The sequence below is a fragment of the Paroedura picta genome, chromosome 8 (genome assembly GCF_049243985.1).
Source record: "Paroedura picta isolate Pp20150507F chromosome 8, Ppicta_v3.0, whole genome shotgun sequence".
Taxonomy (NCBI): Eukaryota; Metazoa; Chordata; class Lepidosauria; order Squamata; family Gekkonidae; genus Paroedura; species Paroedura picta.
In genome coordinates this window covers 46,957,427-46,982,557 of record NC_135376.1, presented here as the reverse complement: position 1 = coordinate 46,982,557, position 25,131 = coordinate 46,957,427, and the positions used below count along the sequence as shown (strand labels likewise).

The window sequence follows — 25,131 nt, the reverse complement described above, 5'->3', positions numbered from 1 at the left end:
GTAGCCCATGGACATCTGGAGGGCCGCAGTTTGACTAGCCCTGGTCTGGAACCTGGTTATTACGTTATCCTGCCGGGTGTGCTAGGATTTCTAGGGCTAATGAGGAAGAGACCCTGTCTAGTTAAGATTGCCAGGTCTGGGTTGGAAAATACCTGGATATTTTGGGGGTGCAGCCTGAGGAAGGTGGTGTTTTGGAGGGGAGGTACTTCAGTTTGGTGTATTGGCAAAGAGTCCATCTTCCAAAGCAGCAATTTTCTCCAGGTGAACTGAACTCTGTTGCCTGGAGATCACTTTGAATACTGGGAGAATTCCTGCCACTACCTAGAGCAGTGGTTCTCAACCTTCCTAATGCTGTAACCCTTCAGTACAGTTCCTCATGTTGTGTTGACCCCCAACCATAAAATTATGCAAGTGATCTTTCACAGAAATTAAACTGAAACTGACCAATGTGTTCATAACTGTATATAAATTGGTTTTCTTCCGGGTTTTCTCAGTTCAGCTCTGCCTCTCGTCCTGCTGAGTTGCGCCACCACCTGGAGTGCCTGGCGGGAGACTGTGCTGCGCTGGAGGCACTGCTGGAGCAGGTGGCAGCCGAACAAGGGTGGCAGCCGAACAAGGGTGCACTCCTCCTAGAGTGGCAACAGTGGCAGCGCCCCCTGCCCAGCCAAGCTGCTGGCCCTGCTGCAACCCCTGTGAAAGGGTCATTTGACCCCCAAAGGGGTCCCAACGCCCAGGTTGAGAATCACTGACCTAGAAGTTGGCAACATTATGCATGATATAATGCAGCCTTTTCCAACCGTTTGACTGTGGAGGAGCCCCTGAAATAATTTTTCAGACTTCGAGGAACCATCAAAGTGATTTCAGCTGACCAAGCCCCCTGCCATGCCCCCAGAAGTGACATCACTATGTGCACCCTTAGCCCTCCTTTTTCTCCCTCCCCCTGCCTATACTACTACTATGCTGGCTCTTCTGAATGTAGGCCAGAAAGAAAAGTAGGAGCTCAGAAGACAGCCCAGACCCCCCCCCCCCAATATCACATCTCTTCAGAGCTCCCGTGGACCCCTGGGGTTGGGAATCCCTGATATAATGGTTAGCATTGCAGACTAGGATCTGGGAAGGCTAGTAGACAATTATATTATAAGCTGTTCTGGGTCCCCATTGGGGAGAAAAGCAGAGGTATATGTATCTCCATTTATTATGCATAAAATGATAGAAAGAACAGCTTTCATTTTTAGTCTGCCTTTCCTCAGGGCAGCACTGCTCAAGGCAGTATGCGTGTCTCTTGCATCTTTCGTTATACTGCTTGAGGGGCTAATGTAGATGCAAGAGAATCAAGTCTTTGGTAATTGCATCAGTAATGATGGGATAGTCTGGCGTCAGAGCAGGGTAGGTGGACATGTGAGCTTGCCAAATGCCTTTGGTGGTATCACCTGGCTGCCTTTTACTAATATTAGTACTGCTGAAACATTAAGAGCTGTGCTTCACAGAAAACCTGACACACATTTAGGGAGAAACCTTTTCCCTATCAGTTCCAGCTGCCTCCTCAAGTTGCGTATTCCTTTCACTCTGACATTACTGTACCTGGAAAGGCTTACGTTAACACATCCAGTTGTCAACAGCAAGAGAGAGCTCTCTATCCCCCCCATCCCCTGCTATCAAAGGGAAATTTTATTTTGCGGGAATTGTGATATGGACCCTCTAGTTCTGGTTTATAATCTCAGGCAATTCATAGTTTATGATGAAGCCTTGGGACTGTCCTTATGAAGCAGTCCAGTATAATTTCCTCTTAGATATCTCAAACTGGTAAAATCATCCACAGGATGTTGAGTGCTGTGGAAACATGCCCAATTATTGTTGATTTTAATGACTGCAGATGAGTTTTGCTTGTGCTCGGTGATTGACTGATGAACAAATCTGCTTGCTTTCTACTCCTGTATGAAGCCACAGTGAGTCATAAATACTCTATACTTCCTAGCTGGCTGCTGTGACACCATCTATGTGGGGCTACTTTGAAGACAGTTTTTAAAAAACCTTCCATTGGTTCAAAATATACCAGTGCCTGTTAGTCACACAGTGCCATCCTGCCAGATCTGCTCAGAATCCTACTGTGGCTTGTTCCATGAGGTTTATCTCCAGGTCGCACTGACTGTGAGCCAGCAGAACCATACGTAACCTTGCTGAAAGTGTGGCCTGATTTCCCAACATAATTCAAAGTGGTGACCTTAATCTTAGAGCTATAAACAGTTCAGGTGTTCAGGTTACCTCAGAGAGCCTCTCTTCCCATAGGAGCCCTCACACTGCATTCTCAAATAACATTGGATAAAGCCTTTGTCTGAATCCTTTCCCAGTTCTGAATCAGATTGGTGGAGACAAGGGACAAGTATATCACTTGCCTATGTTCATGGGACCTTTGTAAGTGTGCCTGCACAGATTGAACTTTCATACTGCCTCAGGCGCTATGCTTTTTAATGACATCAACTTATCAACCGTATGCCAATTAAAACAGGCTAAGGGAGTCATATATGTTGATGGGTGCACTTATCCCATTATTAAACAGAATAATTTGCATTTTAGGAGTATCTTTGTTTATTATGTTGCTGTCAAATAGTAGACTGGCTGGCTCCTGTGTAATGATGAAAGCCATACAAGTAAGCACCAATGTACATGGTCTCTGCATACTCAGGGGCTGCCTTAGGTGTGAAGGAAAAAAACAACAACTTTAAATAGGGGGCTGGGATATGCTTAAAATGGCCTGGTGGGTACTGAACATTGTTCAGAAGTGATGCAGTTTTGAATCAGCTTGAATCAGTGATACAGCTTTTGAATGAGTTACTGAAAAATCAGGAAATCCTGCTGGATTTGTTGTTGTTGTTGAGAAATATGATAGGATTTCCAAATGATTTATACCCCACTCCCTGAAATTTGTCACAGGCCTCCAGCTTCTTCATTCTTGCTATTATCCCAGCCTTCCTCAAAGGAGATTAAAGCCACAAACATAGCAACCCTGTGACTAGGTTGAGGTGAGGGCTTTCTGCTTGACCAAGGAACTTGGATCTCCCCACCCATGCTTAGCTACAATGGCTGTCTTTGTTAGGGGTCAACCAAAAACGTCTGCTTTCAGAACAGGTTGTTGTTTAGATGCATCTGATGAAAGGAGCTCCTGCTGCTGAAAGCTTATGTTAGAATGCATTTTGTTAGTGTTTAAAGCGGCACATCATTGTTGTTGTTGTTCGGATGTTTTTAAAGAAGTTTGGACATGGAAGACAGAAGCAAAAGACCCCAGAACCGTGATTGCTTCCCTCCTTCTTTATTATTTGCAGTTTTCTTTAGAGTAGGAAATGTCAATAATGGTTCATTGGTGGCATGTTATTTGTATTCAATAACCAGGAGGATCTGGGCCCTTTTTGGGATGGTGCATTCACACATTGCATTCACACATTGCAGTTTCATTTTCATTCTGTTCTGTACTATTTTGGATACAACTGCTTGTTAAACTGGGTTCCTATACCATCTGTAAGGATGTAAGGATTTTCTATATCATTGTGACCATTTCCACACTGGAGGGTTCATCCCAGGCTGCAGACTGGGGATTGAGCCGGGGCAGGTTGCCTGACTCTTCCTGCTCCCACACAGGGAAGGTTTTGGCCTGGTGCACCTTGTCCCTCCTGAATTTGTGCTCCTGCACAGGAGCTGGGGCAGCGAAGTTACCAGTCCGGAAACTGTCATGTGGGAGCAATCATTCAAATCAAAACTGAAACAAGGTACAGCAGTAGTAATGTTCAAATAATCATAGATTTTTGTCATCAGTGCGTGATAAAGGATATCCATCTCCTTAAATCAGCAATGAGTCCTTACTCCAGATAGGTTTTACTGCAGGGCAGGATTTGCAATCAGTCTAAATGGATGGGGTGTAGTCAGCATATCTTCTGCCCCGAATAACAGAGGCATTGTGGGTTCAAGAGGCAATATGCCTCTTCCTGTGCTCCAGGTGTCATGGGCCAGGCAGTCCCGAGGGGTGCTGTGAATGGCATCTAGGGCACACTTTGGATCTAGCCAGTGGCAGTACAGGTTCTTCCAGCTTGGACCCAGATGATGCCTAGCCACAAGCTGGCATTTAAGGGTTCATCTTGGATCCAGCCAGCAGTGGTACAATACAGGGGTGTCAAACAGAAGGCCTAGAAACAGAAGCAGCCTATTCAGCGCTCTTATCTGGCCCACAAGCAACTGATGTGACAGAGGGAACAGGAGGCTGCTGGGAGAGAGTGGGTGGTCCACACTGATTAGGACTTCAGCATGGTGGAACAGCCTCATACGCAGCAGTGGCAGCCTTACTGGTAAGTTAGGAGCAACTGCATCCACATTCATGCTAGCTCAGGATTCTAGTGTTAGGTCACATGCCTCTCCGCTAGGCCTGCAAGTCTGTGGGTTGGCGTTTTCACATGGGGGTGTGTGCAGAGGATCTTCTGCTGAGCCTGTTGATGGCCAGCACTGCTGCCATATTCACTCTCGCCATACCACAACTGGCAAAACATCATGCACCTGTTTCACTAATCATTTTAATAAAGACATCAATGAGATTGCTCCATGATGTCCTCTTCACTCCTGCCTCAAACAGACCTCTTGGTATTTGGAGGAGCTACGTGAGAGGAAAAGGGAACTGAGGTGACTAAAATGAGTTTGGAGGAATACTCATGATGGACCTTTGAGAACATCTTATGAGTCGCTGATGAGATGGCGGTGAAAACTCTGAATCATTCAGTGGTAGGACTCTCACCTGCCACAACTGGTGCATGGGGGGATTCTTCAACCATTTCATCTACACCTCAGAGGTCTAGTTCTGCCACCAAGCCTGCAATGTGGTGGAACACTTGGGAACCTTCAGCCATATGGGAGGGCAATGCCAGCAATCTCTGGGTGTACTGGTCACCAGGTGGCCTGGGGCCTCTGCCACACATGAACATACAATGCTGGGGCCGAGTCTCACAGCATTGACAGCAGGAGCAAGCTGGGGATGAAATTTGCCCCCCCCCGGGCAGTACAAGAGTGTGTGCCCAGCGCTACACTGCTGGCTGTCCAATCCATCCATGTCTGTAAACCCCTCCCCCCAGCTCATGGTGCCTTGCCGTGAGGACACACCACCTCAGAGCTTACCAGCTGCTATCCTTTATAAAGTTTATATCTCCAGTACCTGGCATCATGTTTTTTGGCACACTATCCCAGCCTGAAGAGCCTCTTGTGGTGCAGGGTGGTAAGGCAGCTGACATGCTGTCTGTAGCTCGGCCCATGGGGCTGGGAGTTTGATCCCAGCAGCCAGCTCAAGGTTGACTCAGCCTTCCATCCTTCCAAGGTCGGTAAAATGAGTACCCAGCTTGCTGGGAGGTAAACGGTAATGACTGGGGAAGGCACTGGCAAACCACCCCGTATTGAGTCCGCTATGAAAACGCTAGAGGGCATAACCCCAAGGATCAGACATGACCCAGTGCTTGCACAGGGGATACCTTTACCTTTATCCCAGCCTGAGGTAGTGACATTTATGTCAAATCTGTCCCTCATAACAAATGAGTTTGACTCCACTGATATAGGATGTGGTGGTGGATGTAAGCCACACCTGTTGCTTACTCCTCCACTGCCACCAGCTGGTGGTGGCATTCTTGCTTACTTGTGGATATTTGGATCACTTAGGACAAGGGTCCCCAATATGGCATCCACTGAGGCCCTTTTTGGTTACCTGCCAAGTGTTTTTAGGAAGGGGTGGGGCGAGGTATGGCTTTTGCCAAACAAAGCTTCTGATTGACTTCTGGAGATTTGATTGTCTAGGTTGATTTCTTTAAAATGTTGCTTTGGCAGCAGCTACCACCACAGCACAAGGTGCTACAGCGTGTTAGGTTAAGCTGTGGCTGGCTCCACCTCCTGTGGAAGCCCTTTGATGACAGCCATTTTATTGTTGTGCCCACCAGGCCATGGCAGAATTCCAAATGTTCCTGCAGGCGCAAAAATGTTGGAGACCCCTGACCTAGGCTAAGAACTATCCCTGGGTATAGTCTAGACTAGAATTTTACTGACTTTCCCACAGTACCTCCTAGAGGATAAGCGCAGTGTTCATAGTTCTCTGGCAGATGGGTTGCAGGGCTAGAGAGAGAAGATGTAATGGATGAGCTTGAAAAAGAGGCTCTGGAAGGCTTGGTGGCTAACTTGAATTTGCCTATAGTATACCTTATGTGCAGAAGAGCAATGAAAAAAGGTTCTTGCTCAGTAAATACTATGAATACTAAAAATGAAATAAAATATAAACTTTTCCAGAAGTTTAATGAGCAAGATCATTGCACCTGGTTTTTGTAATGTGATGTCTTCTGCATTCAGACCTTAACCACTGTTTGTCCCTGTGATATAAATCAAAGGTGGGAATTTGTTTAATGAGTATTTTACGATAATTTGCCATGTTTGGTGACTGAGTTTTGCAGTAGCTGCAGGTTTGTTATTAATCAATCAATCAATTACCTACCTACCACTCCCGGACTAGTCGGCTTATGGCGATTTACAGTAAAAGATCCTCACAATAAAACATTAAAAAAAACCAAACCTTAAAACAACAACAGACTTTTGCTATGATTGGCCCCTGTCAACAGAATTTATATGTGGGGTTTGTACAGGTTGAGTTCAACTCTAATAGACTCATAAGATCTCTTCCTTCATTGTTCTGGCTGCAAAATGTGAATATAAATTGGTATTTTATTACTGAATCAGACCATTGGTCTCTCAAGGTCAGTATTGTCAACTCTGACCAGCAGCAGCAGTCCAGGCTATCAGGTTTATGTGGGCTTCTTCTTTTTTTTAACATCACTTGACTGTTGGGTGCAGTCTGTATGCAAAGCATATGATTGACCCTTGAGCTGTGTTCTATCCCAGATTTTGTCAAGTTGTACCTATGGAGCAAGATGTGTAAATTGCTTCAGAAACTCCTCTCTCTGTGTTTGCTTTTGGGGGGAGAGGAGCATGCTCTTAAACTTAATACTGGAGTTTGCTTGGACTTGCCTATTAGTAAATTCTCCCCAACAATTGGATTGACCCACCGACCCTGAAGCAGTGTGGGAATCACTAGGTAACTGTGGAATTTCTTTGCAATTTCAGAATGAATTGATTGTGTGCACCTTAAATGCTTATTTGTACAAATATTTTTGTTCATAGCAATCTAGTTGCCTCTCTCCTTTTAATAAAATGTGCTGCATCCAGTGCTATCCAAAAAACAGTGAATCTCTCACTGAATATATGCAGTTATTCTGTTTATTTTATTTAATCATTTAGGTCGTTGGTGTTGCATCATGTCTTCTGTGCTTAGCTATAAATCAGAGACCGGCAATCTTTTTGTCCTGGGTGCCAAAAGTAAAGCCTGAGAAGATATTACTATGCTGGGAAACAAATTAGTGGTGGTGCTGGTGCTGATGGTGGTGGGAGACGAGGGTCAGACTCGTGGGAGCAATCCAAACCTCACTAGTGCAATATTGGATGGGGCTTGCTGGTACTGCTGCATGGGCCTTGGAGGCAATGGCAAGCACAAACCATGCCCGTTGCCTTCTCCCATGCCTCCAGCCCCAGCTGTGCTGCCAACACTTCATAGGTTCTGCTTGGTTGCCTGGGTGGGTGGAGAACACATCTTGCATGCCAAGCAAAATAGTCTGGTATGCTGCTGTTGGGCAGTCAAGCCTGGGGTTGGTACCTGTGCTATAAACTACAGACAACAAAATTTGTCTGCAAGTTTAAAACGTTTATCAGATGCAAGGAAGTGAATTGATCAGAGGCCTAGCACCCTCTAAAGTTCCACTGGATCACTGCAGCAAATTGGATTAATGGTCTGTTCTTACTGATTTATGCTTTTGCCATTGCTGCAAGCCTACCTCAAAGTAACCAGTGGAACTGTAGTAAAAGGGTAACGTTTCCCTCTCCTTCAGGACAGATTTGCCATTGACTTTAATGCTCTCCATAGGGGGTATAATGGACCCTAAAAAAATTGGGATTCCCAAATATTTACCAAATCCAAATACTGCTATTGGGATTCAGGAATATTGGGAAGTACCAATATTTTAGGGGTCCCATATACCCAAATCCAGGGGGAAATGAAGGCTTTTTTAATTGCACCCACTTCCTTCCAGCATATTTCCAGGTTGCCAGGACAGGCTCTTCCCTGGTCCTGATACTCATAAGAGGAAATACCGAAGATGTCTGAGAGCTCTGCCACTGGCATATGGGCTATTCTGGCATTTCTGCTTTTTAAAAAATATTTTTGTGAAGCAGGTAATATCAGGCAAGATGGTAGTTAAACTAAAGTGTAGGATTTGGTGGTTCTCGTTGCTTTTGTGTGAGAAAGAAAAGGTTACATTGCATCCAGGGCTTGTTAATGGGTGCACAGTAGGTGTATCAAATTTCTGGCTGATATCTGATTTCTGATTTGTTTGTCCATCTAGTCAAGTTTGGGATTACCCATAGGGGCGCTGGGAAGAACAAGATAAATAATATCCCACTGAAGTTCTTGGTGCTGTTGCTTGAGAGAACAGATGGGAATTAACAAGACGGGCAGAGGTGATTGCCAGGAGCAATTGTTTATTTGAGCAAGGATGATTGCCAAGCCCACCCTCTACTCTCAGTTGTGTAACTCCTGCTGTAAAGGTGTCTTATGCCTGTTAACGATTCTAATACTTAAAATTACTATGGAGAATCACAGTGTACATTAAAACATAACAGCCAGCATCCATTGCTAGATCATTTTGTTTCTCGAAAGGGCTGTGGAGCTGTGTTCCTCTTAGTGAGGCACCCCAGATACATTTTTGCTTCTTTGAATTGCTGGAATTTGTGTACCATTTTAAACAGGCAAAGGTCTCATTGTGTTTACATGCCAACAGCCAAGTAGAGGGCAGCATGACTAAGTCTAAGACTTTCTGTGCAGAGAGTCTCTGATGCACAAACAAACTGCATCATATTTACTTATTATTTGCTTCATTTGTATCATATTCTCCTCAATCATACATTGTTTTCCTCTTTCCCATTTTTCCTCCTAACAGCCTTATGAAGTAGGTGAAATAAATGTTACGAATGACTGGCCCAAAGTCACCTAGCAAGCTTCCATAGCATAATGGAGATTTGAACCTGTGTTTCCCAGATCCTGGTCTGACTCTCTAACTTTCTCAATTTTTTTGCTGTTGAGAACCCCTTGAAATATTCTCCAGGTTTTAAGAAATCACAAAAGTGGTGCAGAATATAGTTGGGAAACATATCTGGGTACACACCCACTTGTGGCCCCTCCCCTTCCCAGCCCCTCTAGATGTTGGCCATTTGGGGGGGGGTGATATCACCTGATAAATGTTTAATACATTTTTAAAAATATATTAAAATTGATTAACTCCCACCTATTTTGAAAACGCTTCCAAGAAACCCAGGGTTTAACAAAAGGTGCATATCTGCATTGTGAACAGGAACAGTTGTGGGAGTGTGATTTTTGAAGAATGCATTGTAGGACGGGGGGTGGTATATAAATCAAATAAATAAATATAGAGCTACATGCCCAGATACTGTGGATTTGGGTAATTAGGGATCTAGAATGGTTGTTCCAGTATACTATTTCCCCCAAATATAACCTAACAGGATTAACTTTTTCATGTTGAATGTAAAGAGATTTTAGTATGTCTCCAAAGTATCCTAACATCTTCATTCTTTCTATGTAGAGTTTTTCAAATACATTTTTCAATAACCTCCCCCCCCTGGTTAGGCAGGGTTAAAAAAAAATGTCCATTCCTGATGTTTAGATTTTGAGAGCCAACCCTGAACAGTGCTGATAAAGCACTGCATCTCTCCTGGCCATTGTTTCCTGTGGGGGGAGGAGGATGAGAGCCAAGTGCAGGGAAAGTAACTAAAACAAGTTTGTTTTGATAAACCTTTTGTGGAACATACAGAGTTTTGTTCCAACTGTACTTTCAGATGATGTCACTGTTGGGGTTGCTCTTTCCAAACAGCTGAAGTTCCTGTAGTGACTCTGTTGCCAAGAGAGAGAGGAGTAGGGCGGTCCCCTGGCATGGCCTAGCTAGCCTGCCCAAGTGACCGACAGGCAAACCTAAACAGTTGCACCCTTCGTAGGCCTGTTGATTTAATGGATCTAGAAGGGTGTATCTCTGTTTAGGATTATACCATCAATTTATGGTCTAAATGTGGATTTAATTATAATCTGTGCTTCAGGTCTAGGTAAAAAGGGAGGGTTTTTTTGTTTGCTTTTTGTAAAAGATAAATACGATGTTTTAGCACTTTTAAGAAAGGATTTTGAAATTATTGTTATCTGGTTAAAAGTCACAGCAAAATACCATGAACTTCCAAATAAAAATCAGCAAGCACATTAAACTGGAGATTAAAGACACTAAAGGCTTTGCACAAAGGCTTTTTTTCTTGAAGTCTTCGGAGAATAAGAGAGGGAAGAATTCTGATTCAAAACCAGATCTTGCCTGCCTCTCCTCCCCTTGACTGCTCCCTCAGAAAGATAATAACTTTAAGGTATGACATGAATTTGCAGCACTAGTGGCTGTATTGAGGAGGTATGGCTGTTTATCCATGTGTGTTCACCATTTTTCAGTCTTTCAAGTGGTTGCCAGAGGAAAAGAGAGACTGGAAACATCTGGTTCTGCCAGTGTCATGTTGACACTGTATAGAATTCAGATCTATAACTTAAACAGACAAGATAGTGATGTTGCTGCCAGGCACATCTGCCTGGGGAACATATTCCAAAGCTGCTGTGTCACCACAAAAAATACTTTTGTTTGATAGCCATCTGCCTAAGCCCATGGGGTACAACTAGGTAATTATAGGCTGGCTGTTATGGTCCTAGTAGGGGTCTCACTTCATCACTAATAGAAAGCATTTGTAGAACTATAATTTCCAGAATGCACTAAAAAGGAAAGCCAGCTTCGTGTAGTGGTTAGGAGTGTGGACTTCTAATCTGGCGAACCAGGTTTGATTCCCTGCTCCCCACATGTAGCCAGCCAGGTGACTTTGGGCTCGCCACGGCTTTGAGACTCCTTCTAGTAGAGAAAAGCAGCATATAAGAACCAACTCATCTTCTTCTAAAAGGGGAGAATAAAGTTTCTTTTCATACCTTGCTTTTCTTTACCAAAAAGAAGATTTGGTTTTTATACTCTGCTTTTCACTACCTGAAGAAGTCTCAAAGCGGCTTACAATCCCCTTCCCTTCCCTCTCCCCAGATTCCAGGAGGAGGCATGAGAAGGCCTGTGGCTTAGTAATAGAATTTGTGATTTGCCTGCAAGAAATTCCATGTTTAATCCCTGGCATGTCTAGTAAAAGGATTTAAAGTGATTATAGAGAGGCAGAGCATCTTGGGGCAAACAATACTGGCCTAGTTGGATCAGGGGTCTGACTCAAGGTCAGGCAGCCTTGTAGGAACATCTGTAGAAAACTGCTGTGGTTGATGGTGTTCCTGTTGCCACATGGCTGTTAGCAATGGCAATTGTACAATAAACTTGCAGAAATGTTTTTTGAGCTTCATATTAAAATAACCCCCCCCCCAATACATTTAAAAAAACACTAAAACTCCAGTGGGCTTTTTAGATAAGGTTCCTTGGGCTCTGAGGACAATTTTAGCTGCAAGTCACTGGATCAGTCAAATTATTCACAAAGCACAGGGCAAGTTTCTGTTCTTATTTTTTAAATGCTGCCAAGAGGGCTTTAGCAATTTAACTCTGAGAATAAGTTGCATATATATCATATGTTATCCGGGCTTTTCAGGCCCCAATAGACTGCTGAGTATGCAGAAAAGTAAACTTCATATTAGCTGTGAGATCAGGTCAAGATAATTAGAGGGAATTACACTGAAGTCACAAGAGGCACATTTCTGCCAGTTTTTTCTCCTTCTGTTACTAAAATTAGTCACTTGTCATGTAATCACATTTAGAGATTTTGTTTGTGAGCGCTTGTCTCTCCTGGAAGAATCTAAATGCCCTTGATTATGAGTCTTGGAAGGGAATAGCTGTGTTTGAGAAGCCACAGGTTTTGCTTCTAGCAAGTCTGGAATCAAATGTAATGAATCAACTCACAAAAGACAAACTACCTGGGACAATAAAATGTTGACCTATTTTGAGGGGATCTCAGTCCATAGAAAGCACGTTTTAATGCAAAAGAGGTACATGGATGAGTGGCACAGAATCCTACCTTCTTGTGAGCAGGATAGGGTTTCACATTTTTCAATCATGAACTGTTTCTGTTAAAAATGGACTCTCCATATTCTACAATATTGGGAGCCCATCTACTTGCCTTAAGGAACCATGCCGAGCTTCATTGTTCCAGCAAGTAGCCCCAACTCTCAGGATTTTCTTAGTTTGAGTTCCTGGCTTAGAGTGAACTGTAGAATCCCAGTAATTCATATAGAATGGTTTATAGTGTATGGTAGTGGTACATTTGATACAAAACCTCAGTTCTTTCCATGCTACTGATAAACAGTATGCTATTCTGAGCTGTTAAGATGCCTAGTTACATTTCATGTGACAGCTTGCAGCTTCTATTATTAGGGAGCTGAGCACAGATGTGCTTGCAGGGAAGTACATGAATTGAATAGGAATGGAAAAGAAAGCCAGAGAGGAGGTTCTAGTAACAAGATCCTCTGGCACGATCAAGCTGATTTCTCTACATGCCATGTAGGTCAACTATCGTTTTATATTGCAGAGCATTCAAGTGGACTGTCAGCAGATTTTGGCAAAGTTAAATCTTGTTTGAAATCTCTTTGAAAGGGAAACTAAGGGCCATTCCGCACAACCGCTAATGTAGCTAAATGTAAGTGCTATTGTAAAGCACTACAATCAATAGCAGCAGGTCTTGACAACGCACACAGCTGTTTCTAGCGGAAAAAAGGCTCTCCCACTAGCGCTGTTTTTGTTACCCACAAGTTTCCAGTCTCGCTGAAATCGCAACAAAGGAGATGATATTTTTCCGTGCTTCTTCCCACCCCTGGCCATCAATCAAACAGAACAGCCAATGAACTGTTGTGTTCGTGCTCCCGGAAAGCCCCTTTCCCTTTAAAATCTGCTTTTTAAAAACCTGAAAACACGAGTAGCAACGAATATTTGTTCATTTGATGTTTCAGAAAGACTTTTTTTGCTGGCGTAGGAGCTGGCACAATCTTTTACATGCTCTTCAAGTAAATCCCCCTCCTCAATGGGTGCAATTTCTGGCCAAAAATAACAGGCAGTGTTGACAGGGGGCTGTATTGTGCTTGGAAAGTTTAAAGACAAATGCAGAAGGGAGCTTTGTTTTACTGTTAAGCACTTCTGTGGAGGGGCTTCAGCTGAAGAAGCTTTGCTTATTCATTGCTTTTGCCGGTTTAAGGGGGAAAAACTGCGATCGCGTCTCTGGAAGCTCAGGGGCAAGAACTAGGGAGGGACATTCTTTCTACTGCTATATTGAGAATGCACATGTCTTTTTCGGATGTGTTGCAGGTTGTTCTCAGGAGGGAAGCGTTTTTTTTTTTTTTGTGGGAATCCACTTTTTACGATTCCCCGAAAATCGCGACATTGAAGTACTTTTTGCGGGAGTGTTGCAGGAGTGTTGCGGATTGTGTACGACGTTGTGCATAATGTTAAAAAAATAGCATTACACAACAGTTAGACTTCAGCAACATTAGTGCTGTGCCTAATGGCCCTAAGTCTGAACTTCTTTGTTCCACTGGATTTTTCAGAAAATTTACTGATGCATTTCATAAAATCATAAAGTTGGAAGGGGTCATATAGGCCATCTAGTCCAACCCCTGCTCAATGTAAGATATAACATCCATGATGAGTATTTGATCAGCCAGTGCTTGAAGACTGCCACTGAGAGGGATCTCACCACCTCCTTAGGTAGCCAATTCCACTGCTGAACTACTCTGTGAATTCTCCCCTCCTGATATTTAGTCAGTAAAGTTTCTTCAAATAGTTTAAGCCCATTACTGTGAGTCCTATCCTCTGCTGCCAACAGGAACTGTTTCCTGACCTCCTCTGTGACAACCCTTCAGATATTTAAAGAGAGCAATCATATCCTCTTTCAAACTCTTCTTCTCCAGGCTGAACATTTAAAGCATGTTGGTGGCTAATATGCATCTATTCTGTATTAGGAGGATATCTGGCCAAATATATATCAGCTATAGTCATTTGAGGCAGCATAGCAGCAGGTAGGAGTGTGCACCCAAAAGTTCCAGAGCTGAAAATATAAACACAATTTCTTTTTAGTTAGGTATTGTGGTTTCCAGCATGGTAAAAGTATATCCTGTATCCTTAAACATTCTCAAACATCCATGGAGTTTTTCATCTATTTTTATTTTTATTTATCAGATTTCTATCCCTCTCCCACAAATGGGACTCAGGAATTAAGAGAACAAAGAAACCCCATCTGGGTTCTGAGGTCAAGAAAGCCTGGTCATTCTACACTAATGAATTTCACCTTTGGCCATTATGGGCACACAGAGCATGGTTTTAGTAGAAGACAGGGTGAATGTGATCCTTGGCATTTGGTGATCTTCAAATATTTTGGGGAAAATCCTAAGTAGGTCTACACAGTAGTCTCATTTTGTTCATTGAAACTTGCTCCTAGGAAAATGTGGTTAGGATTGCAGCCCCAAAGCTTTAAAAAAAATCATCAATAGCTCATACTTGGCCCCGGATCACCTAGCTACAGTGATCCACGCAATGGTCACTTCTAGTCTGGACTTCTGCAATTCGCTCTACTCAGGCCTGCCCTTAACCTCGACCCGGAAACTACAGCTGGTCCAGAATGCAGTGGCCAGGGTCGTCACAGCAACACCATGGAGGGCCCATATTTGGCCCATTCTCCAACAGCTGTGCTGGCTTCCAGTCAAATTTCGGATCAGGCTTAAGGTTCTGGTAATCACCCTTAAGGCCATACGCAGACTGGGCCCAGTGTACCTGAGGGACTGCCTTTCTTCCTACACCCACCAAAGAGCTTTACACTCGACTACCGCCAACTGCCTGGTGATCCCTGGCACCAAGGAAGCTCGCTTGACCTCAACCAGAGCCAGAGCTTTGTCCATCCTGGCCTCACTTGGTGGAATGAGCTCCCAGAGCAGATCAGGGCCCTAATAGAACTTGAACAATTCTGCAGGGCCTGCAAAAGGGAGCTCCTCCACTAAGCATTTGGTTGAGGTTGACCTGAGCCTTCGGGGAGGGCGGTATGTAAATATAATTAAATAAATAAATAAATAATAAATCACCTTCCATTGACCCAACCATTCCTCCCATGAAAACCACTGCCAATTTGTCCAACCCACGCGGCCATCAGTATGCTGTAGTTAAATTATGTTATCACCATTGTTCTGCTGTTCTACTGTTCTATCTTACTGTTCAATTGTCATCACTGTATTGTTACTGTTTGCAACTACTAAGTTATCTGTACTGTTCCCTGTTCGCTAAGTTCTATGTAAACTGCCCTGACTCTCAGGGGGGGGGCAATATATAAATATATAATAAATAAATAAAATAAAATAAATTACATTGAGTTTGGAAACTAATAAGAAACTACTTCAATGTTATGTACTGTCTTCATTTCCAGTTTGTTTCCTTTTGGACTCTTACTTTGGGTTTCTGAACCACCTGTAGTTTTGAGAATACAAAGGCCATTCCACCATGCAGTGTGCGTTACAGTGGTCTAATCAAAACATTATTTAAGTAATTTTCAGATGTTATGATCTTTTGTACTGGGAGTTTACCAAATGGCCATAACTGGAGTGCATATTGTGTGAATAGGAGCAACTTGTATATCTATAATGTGCAAACTAATCTGACATTTTCAAGGTTTTCATGCATATCCAGGCTTCTTTTTACATAGCATAGTGACTGTATATTGCAGCAGCATGCTCTCACTTTATGCATAAACTAGTAATCAAGCCCGCTGCAGGGGAATGCAGCGGGCGCTAGGGCCTTACCGATGTAGTCGGCTCGCTGGTCGGCGGGCTGGTCAGCGGCGGCGGGCTGGGCGGCGGCGGCGGGCTGGTCAGGGGCGGCGAGCTTCTTTTGTTGGCGGCGGCCTGACGCGGCGAGAGGCGCAAAGCGCCTCTCGCCGCGTCAGGCCGGGAGGAACTGCGAGCCGCGCTGCGCGTGTCTCGCAGTTCCTGGAGCTGGGAATCGGAGGGACCAATCGGCAGGCGCTTTGCGCCTGCCGATTGGTCCCTCCGATTGTCTGTCGTGAGGAACGGTCCTATCTGGACCCTTCCTCATCACGGACTAATCCCACCTTTATACCCCTTAGCGAATTATTTAGTCCGTGGCGCCCGTGGCGCCCATGGCGCCACGGGCGGTTTAAAGATAGTGAGCTCCTCATGTGCATGATTGTAAAGTCTGAAAAGGGCTTTGGGCTGGAGAAATAACACTGGAAAAGAACACTTTGAAGAATTGACATTTCCTTTGCTTCACATCTTACCTGTGCAGCTTGTTCATTTGAAGGGGGAAAGAGGATTTTACTCCCGCAGTAAGGAGGCACACTTTCCCCTCCAAGTTCCTCATGACCTTTGGATAGTTTCATGTTACCATGGCAAGACTGGAGTATAAATAAATGTTTTTATGGTGCTTACACAAGCTTGAGTCTCACCCTGTCCATCAGCAGCAATGCTGTGTGTATGTAGTATGACTATTAATTTTAAAAAGCCTAGTTGCATGATGTGAATATGCAGCAATTGGAGCTAGATTGAAGATTAGGCACTAATTGAAAATTCTCAGGCACTTTCTTAAGGCATGCTGAGTCAAAGTTCCCTGTTGATGGAGGACTGCACTTTGCCAAGTTTAAGAAAACCCGGTCTTTGATTGCCAGTTGCCCTGTGTGAAAAAACATGGTGATGTTCAGTTGTGGGTTGTTTATTAATGTCACACCTCAGTGGAGACTCTCGTTGATTAAACTGGGGAATTGACATTCAATATTACAGCCAGATGCAGCCTTTGGCTTCGTTCCTGAGCTACAGGCTTCTCTTTTAAATCATGCTTGGCTAATTTGCCTTGTCAAGGAGATCTGTGAGCCAATGATGTGTTGGAATAGACTTTCATGTGGAAAAGGGATGGAGGATACCCAAAGAGTGGATGGGGCTATAACAGGCATAGCAGATGTTAATGTACAGAATAGAAGTATTTGCTTTTGGTGTATCCAGATCATAGGTTGTGTTCAATTTATACTTTGGAAACCGATTTAGCTCAGACAGAAAACATGGGATTCAGTTTCTACCTCTGGCAGACCATAATGAAGTAGGAAATCAGTATAAATGAGTTTAGCTGTCTAATCCACCTCATCTGAATGGTCTGGAAGCAGACTAGTATACTGAAAGAAGATTCTACATCAAATACTATTTGGGTGTTTCTCAAACTGGGACCAGGCAGGATTCCTGGCGGGTTACGTGGGTACTCAAGGAAGTCTGCACTTCTTTTGAGAGGACTGTGAGCAATCTCTTCTTGCTCTTAATTGACTAATGTGAAAACAGATTTCTAGGTTTACTTAGAGTGGAAATAGGGATTCTCTACCTCAGGGTAAGGGGAGAAAATCTGCTTTCCCATTTTTTGAAGGCTGCAAGCTGTTGCTGTCTACAGCCACCCGGCTTCCAGATCACCACAGAGCGCTAGGTAGCAAATGTAATAACTGATCTCTGGTAGCCAATAGCATATCAATTGTCCAGTGGCACCAGGGGGATACAGTCCTAGTACAGCTATTGCTCCTAGTACTATAAACTTGAACAGATGGCAATTGTTTTCCAGTGCAGAGGATTTCATCACAAAGATTCAGAGATGTCACTCTGCATATGTAGACAATTAACAGCCAATGACAGATTTTGTGCAACATTGGTCTTTTTCTATTCCTATGAACTATCTGGAAATTTTTTCCAGCTGATTCCCACCTCTGTTGGTCTGGCCTCTATCTAGAAATTATTAACCTACTAGCTTCAAAGCCCTTTCATAAGAACGGGCTTTGAAAGGGTTCTCCCCGTCAGCGTCCCGGCTACTTTCCAGGGCGAAGGGGGGGGTGGGAGTGGGGGGGGAGAGGGAGTGGCTCCTGGGGGCCTGGCAAACACATCCAGGCCCAGGCGTGCTTTCCAGGCCTTTGGGATTGCCTATTTGAATACTTCCTCTGGAGAACACTTTGGTCAGCAACCATCAATTTACTGGTAATCCCCAGCCCCAAAGAAGTGCAGCTGGCCTCAACCAGAGCCAGGGCTTTCTTGTCCCCTGCCTGGCAGAACAAGCTCCTGGAGAACATCAGGGCCCTGATGGAACTAGCACAGTTCTGCAGGGCCTGTAGGATAGAACTCTTCCACCAGGCTTATTGTTGAGGCTGACACACATGGAAGACCTGGAAGATCACTGGGCCTCCCCTGCCAGTTTGGCATCTCCCCCATGAGAGAGGGGTCCATCAAACAATCAACTTTGCATACATTAACTGAGTGGCCGTGAGCTACTAGTTTTAACTAACTTTGAATGTCTTTTATAGTATTTTAAATCTATATTTATCACATGGTTTTATTGATCATTAGTTACTGTTTATTGTCTACATGCTGTAACCTACGCCAAGATGAATGGCTCAAGAGGGGCAAGCTATAAATATTATTTATAATAAACATAAATAAATAAAAATAATGGAAGCAGTTAAAATTGGGGATGCAGCATGGCAGGACCAGGTGTTGTTCAGCACATACCTTTTTAAGTGTTGAAAACACCCTGTCCAATAGCTGAAATGGCATTTGAAATGACATGGGGAGGGGAGAACAGTGTTTGGCCTGCTAAGCTTCAAGCCCAATCAGGATTTCAGGCCACACGGCATTTTTTAAATCTTCCCATTCGAGTCTGAAATGGTGGCAGCATCTCCAGGTCTGACTTGGGGAAGCCCTCACATCTAGTTGTGCCCTAAGCACTGTATCCTAATGTGTGTGGCAGAACTTCCCATGCTCCCTTCTGTGTTACAAAGCAGAAATGGGATGGGGAAATTTGGACAAGAAAAGCGGTGTGGAGGGGATGCTAAATGCTTGCCTTACAACTTCTGCCTACATTGTTATTTGCTCCAGATTCCATTTCAGTGTTTTGCCATACCACATTTCAGTGTTTTGCCGTACCAATCTGGAATTCTTTATGGAAAAATGGGGAATGAGTTGTCTCAGAAAAGCTGGTGAGACACATCATGAGCTCCCAGACAAAGATTTCCTTTGGCCTTCCTTACATTTGTTACAATGCTATAGGATGTTTGATTAGAGGGTGTTCAGGGTGGCTTAATTGGCTCCTTGGAATGCTCATCTTATTCCCCCCATTTGGTATTCTAAGAAGTAGGGTCTCAGGAATTGATTATTAACACTCATGTGAAATTCAAGTAGGCATGAACTGGCAACTAGCAGGTGACAGGTGGAGGGATTCCATCGACATGATATCACTTCCTGGGAAAAACGTGGAAGTGATGTCAAACCCTCTAGAAATTGGCAGAAAGTCTACGGTAAAACTTTTCAATTTCAGTTCAGTTTATTAATTAATTTCACCCTTTAGGATAATAAAGAATGCTCTGCAGCCAGTAACATTCACACGGGGAGGTATAAACACTGATTATTATCAGTGCTCTATTTTGCCAGTCCTTTTCTTTCACACAAAACCGATTCATATGTTATCATTTCCATTCAAAGTGTTTGCCGCATCAGGATTGGATTATCCATCTGAATTATTAACCTATATATGTGTACTACATGTTCCTAAATCCACTATTTGGGAATAGCTGTTTTTTTAGTGTAAAAGTCTTAACAGGTTAGAGCTGACTTGTCAGATAGATTGATTATGTCTGAGGGAGAAGATCAATGGTAATAATTTTCTGCTTGATTAAAGCCTGGTCTTTTGCGATTGCAACAAGCTCAAGAACAATTTGATGCACTGTTACATTTTCCTTCCCTGTAAGCCAAATTTAAAAGTGTTGCAGCCAATAGTTTGAGCTTTGTGAATCTTGGGGTCTTGAAGCTTACATGAACTTTCTTTTCTTTCCTGCTCAGAAAAAGGGGGAAACACTCCCCCACTGAGCACCCCTTGAGGAATTTCCACTCTTAGGAGCATAGAAGTCCCCAGAGACTTAGCATTGTTTGACAGTGGCTGTAACAGTTTTTGCGACTATCCTTCTTTCCCAGGCCCTGGCTTTACACAGGGCATTGCATTGGGAGGTCAGTTTCAGTGTTAAGAATCACTACTGAATGATGTTCGTGTTCTTATAAACTGCAGTTTTAGCAGAAGGCATTCATAGAAGATAATAATAAGCCACAACAGATAATATTGTATTTGTGCAGGGTTTGTCTTAACTGTTATGCAAATACACTGTTTAAAACAATGGAAGACATCCATGTTCAGTTGCTCAAATAATGTGCAACTATATGCATGAGGGGGAGAGTGGGACCATGCCCACTAGCCTTGACCTTTGAATTTCCACATATCTGCAGAGAGCCTCATGCTGGTTCATGCTGAACAAATGTTATCACAACTGATAGTCCTGAAGATGAATTTAAATCTCTCAGCAGCAGCTTGGGAGTGATACAGTGGCAGCAGGAACAGCAAAGAGGAAAGAGAATTTTGGTACTGCCATTCCTCCATCTCTCTGAACTCCTCCATTTCCCTCGCATACAGTACATTCTCAGAATTACAGCACCTGTGAGAAGTAAGTTGAATGATAAAGAAAGAGGAAAGTGTGTCGGAGAGAGCTTGCATCTTGCACTGGACCCTCCCCACCGCCCTGAGCCAACATGCAGGTTTCCTCAACTGTCTCCCCCAAATCTCCTCCTGGTGATATCACCAAGAAAATCCATGACAAATAAACGAGGACACTTCTTTAGACAAGGAGTAATTTTTATGTACAATTGGATTCCTCAAAGATGTACCAATGGCTTTTAACTGTATTTTCACTGGATTTACTTCATAATTGTCAGGATTGTAGAATCTCTGTCATAAATTAGCCTGAGTTCCTCCATGTCAGTTATATTGTTTAATTGAACCTGGCGCCTGCTAGCCCCGGCCTTGTAGTGTGTAAGCAATAAAGTAGAGTAGTGATGTTATTCTAACCTTATCTTGTTATGGGCTCACAGGGTTGTTGTCAATTCTCTCAAGGATGGGAGTTTGGAATCCTGTTGTTGTTTCACATATGTCTTTCCTCACTAACCCCCCTCCTTGGGAACTGTCAAGTTTTGGGCGGGAGAAATGTATTGATAAGCTGAGGCAAATCTGGCTTCGAGTCAGATTTGACTTTCAGTCCAATGCGTATAGTGCTAATCAATAAAACTATTTTCTTTTGAATAAGTTTTGTTGTGAGTTTCCTGTGCGTCTGACAATAATGCTGCATGCCACCTCGAGATGATGGGCTCAAGAAGGATGGCCTATACATTTAAATAAATAAATAAATAAATAAATAAATAAATAAATAAATAAATAAATAAATAAATAAATAAATAAATAAATAAATAAATAAATGTTTTAAAAGAAGGCTAGATGGATTCAAGACAGTCAGCTCAACAGCTGTTAGCTATTTTGGCTGAAGAGAACCTCTGTGTTCTGAAGCAGTGTGCTACTATTTACAAGTTGCTGAGGGGCTACTGTGGTTACAGGGTGTACTTTTTAACCTGCTTTTGGGTTTCTCTGAGACATCCCATTGACCACTGTGAGGGAAAGAAGAGTCCTAGACTAGTACCCAGGAATAGGGAGGCTCTACTTATACTCTAAATGTCTTCCTATCTTCTCTTCATAATTTTTGCGTGTCTCTACCATTGTAGACAATATGTAATGTTTCCCCTTTAATGCACAAAGCAAGGAAACTTTGTCAAACCAGTTGACGCTTACATCAGGGCATGATGTCAGGTCACCCACTGGATCTGAGTCAAAGATAGCTGGATGATTTCCAGAGAAAATAATGCTTTTGATAACAAGTTTCTACTGAGCGGCCCTTTAAATGATTTATGATCCGGTATGGGACAATTTATTTGTCTTGCTGCTCTTTGAAGACAGCAAAAAGGGAAACGTAGTATTATCTGGTAGTAAAATATGTTATTGTGTTTGATAATAACACAAATATTTGTAATGCTGACAATTATAAATAGTTAGCCAACTAACAAGCCAGTTTCTAATATTACAGCCTTTGTGGCCTCTTTATATATTTCAAAATTACCTTTCAGAACCCTTCTGCACAATAATATATTTTCCTGCAAAGTCAGTACAAACTTGTCTTCTATTCATAGTATGTATGAATGTATTTTATGCATTTGGTTATGGGATAGTGTGTTTTCCAAACAGTGCAAGTGCTGTATTTCCTGCATGGGACGGTTACCACACGGAGGATGTAATGCCATGCTGCTGCCTAGATTTTGCTTCGTGGCTACCTGCCCTGATTTTTCCCATGACCGCATGGGAGCCTTTGGCTGGCTTTAGCCCCCTGACTCGCCCTGGATTTGTGCTTTCACACGAGTCAGCCTGTCGGATTGGAAGTCAGGACTTCCTGCCAGTCCCCCCCCCCCCTTTTGGCTCCCGATTGCCTTCCAGCGGCATTCTGTTGCATTTGAGCACACACACCCCTTTCCACCCACCCTCCTCCAAGGCTTAAATCAATCTGTTTATTTTTAAAGAAAAGACTGGAATGGCATTATAATACAATTCTAGTATAATGAAATCCCCCAGTCCCCTTTCCCCCCTTCCCTATTAATGCACCTCCTCACTGACCTGAGGCTTACTCATGAGTAAATGAAGGTGCCCTGTGCAGGTGAGCCCCTTTGCATTCAAGATGTGCTCAACCCTTGGAGTGAGGTTCAAGGGAGGGAGTGAAGCAAGAAAAAGACTGCGGGGGGGGGGGGAGTAGACAGAGAGAATGGCACCCTGGCAGCCTGAACCCCTGAGAATGGGAGTAGAGTAAGGGTGAGGCCAAATGAGTGAGCACTTTTTCTTGCTGATGGCCGGATGGGCTTGCCTGTCGCATAGGAATCCAAACACGTGGCTTTGGCTGGGCAGCCAGTCTTGCAGGTAGCTTCAGAGTACTTCCGCCCGGCTTTAGCTGGTGTGTCTCCTGTGCCCATTCCTGGTTCAGTCAGATCTAGCCACAGTGATACATGCCTTAGTTACATCTAGACTTTACTACTGCAGTGCACTTTACTTGGGGCTTGAAGAGTGTTTGGAAGCTGTAGCTAGTGTAGAATGTTGTGGCTACACTGTTGGCCAGGGCCAATTACCGTGAGCATGTGACCCTGATTTTACAGCCGTTATACTTTGAAGCCCAATTCAAGGTGTCAGATTTTATTTAATGATTTGTATTTTTATACCGCCCTTCCATACGGCTCTGGGAGGTTTGACCTTAAAAGTGCTACATGGCTTGGGAAAGGAGTATCTGAAGGACAATCTTCTGCCATATGTTTCTGCCCATAAATGAAGATAGGAGAAGAAGGACTGCCTGACTGCTCAACCAACCGAAGAAGCTTATCTGGTGGACATATGAGAGGGCCTTTTCAGTGACAGCCCTTAGAATTATGGGGCAACCTGCCCAGGGCGGTGTGCCTGGGTCCCTTACTATTAATCATCAGGATTTGAAGGGAGTTTTATTTGATTGAATTAGTTGTTATTTATTGGCAATTCTAACTGGAGTTTTTAAATTGTGAATTTTAATATGTTTTTATACTTGCTATTTTTATTCTGTTTTTTTAATAATGTTTTATTTCTCTTGTAAGCTGTCTTGAGTTCCAGAAAGGAGAAAGGTGGCTAATAAAGGTTTTAAATAAATAAATAACATCTCTTTATTTTGACTTTACAGGTGTATATCATAAAAGTAACATGGTCAGACTCAACTTGTCATACCATCTACCGCAGATACAGCAAGTTTTTTGATCTCCAGGTAAAAGACAGATTTTCTTGTTATTGCTATGGGAGAATATGTATGTTCTTGATTTCCTGCATTGCCTAATGGTGCCATTCAATAAATTCTAATGCCTTCTGAACATGTTGCAAACTTTGCATCCAAAATGTTCAGGAGATGCATTGGTAATTGAATTGAGGAAGGGGAATATATTTGGGAAGGGTTTCTAAGGCTAGTGGTGTTTCCTGATGAGTTGTGCTTCCCTGACAGTTCTTTGGATTCCAGGATCTTTTCTCTGTTGTGGGTTAGCTTCTTGCTTGCTTGTGATTATATTATCCTTTTGAGCTTCACAGCAGTTACTCTTCCTTGCACATGATATATTCATCAGTCTATGCCTACCTCAAAGTTAATCAGACAAGTAGCAATTCTTAATCTTTTGCTCATTAAGTACAGACAGACAGACAAACAGATAGATAGATGATAGATAGATGATAGATGATAGATAGATAGATAGATAGATAGATAGATAGATAGATAGATAGATAGATAGATAGATAGATAGATAGATAGATAGATAGATAGATAGATAGATAGATAGATAGATAGATAGATAGAATGGTAGAAAGGTCTCAGCTTTCTAATGATAGAAAGGTTGATGTTCTCTCTAAGTCAATCTGTCAATCATTATCTGTCACCCTTTGCTTCAGGCCTGCTCATATCCCAAACTCAAAATGACTTGTGAGGAGAGTCCCAAGCTCACCAGCTTGCTTTTGATTGCCCTAAGCCATGAAGATTTGAAGTTGTCTCTGAGGCTCAGTCGGGCTAGACCATGAGTCCCCTAAACTTCTGGTAGCCAGAGGGCATGTCAGGGAACTGAGAAGTCACTTCATTCATTTCTGATTTCTTATACTGATTTCTTCATTCATTTCTGATTTCGTATACAGTCCTTTCAGCACTGCTTTCAGCAACATTGTTCGGCTGTCCATATGGTGTTTATGCAGCTGTCCCCTGAGTGTAGTTTTGGGGGGACACATTTCCTGCCATCATACACTGTATACTGGAATCCTATTTCAGACAGCATTGCAAGTTTTGCATCATCCCAGGTCAGGTGGACCACTGGCACAGGAAGTTCCTTCTCATCAGATGTAAAATTTCCTTCCTAACCGCAGCAGCTTTTGTATGAAAGGAGCTAATTGTCATTGGGGAAACCAGTGGCTGTGTGTTCCAATCTGGTCACTGTAGCTATTTCTCTCATTGGAAACAGGAAATAGCTAAGATGCGAGTCAT

The 25,131-nt window shown here is 43.2% G+C and overlaps 1 protein-coding gene across 3 annotated transcripts in view; it reads left to right on the top strand.

Annotated features, from left to right (window-relative positions):
* SH3PXD2A (SH3 and PX domains 2A) overlaps positions 1-25,131 on the top strand; it is a 284,459-nt gene that overhangs the window by 15,452 nt on the left and 243,876 nt on the right. For all 3 annotated transcript variants that reach the window (XM_077349634.1, XM_077349632.1, XM_077349631.1), the window contains exon 2: positions 23,803-23,883. In XM_077349634.1, the coding sequence (XP_077205749.1) occupies positions 23,803-23,883 (81 nt within the window). The remainder of the gene's footprint in view (positions 1-23,802; positions 23,884-25,131) is intronic.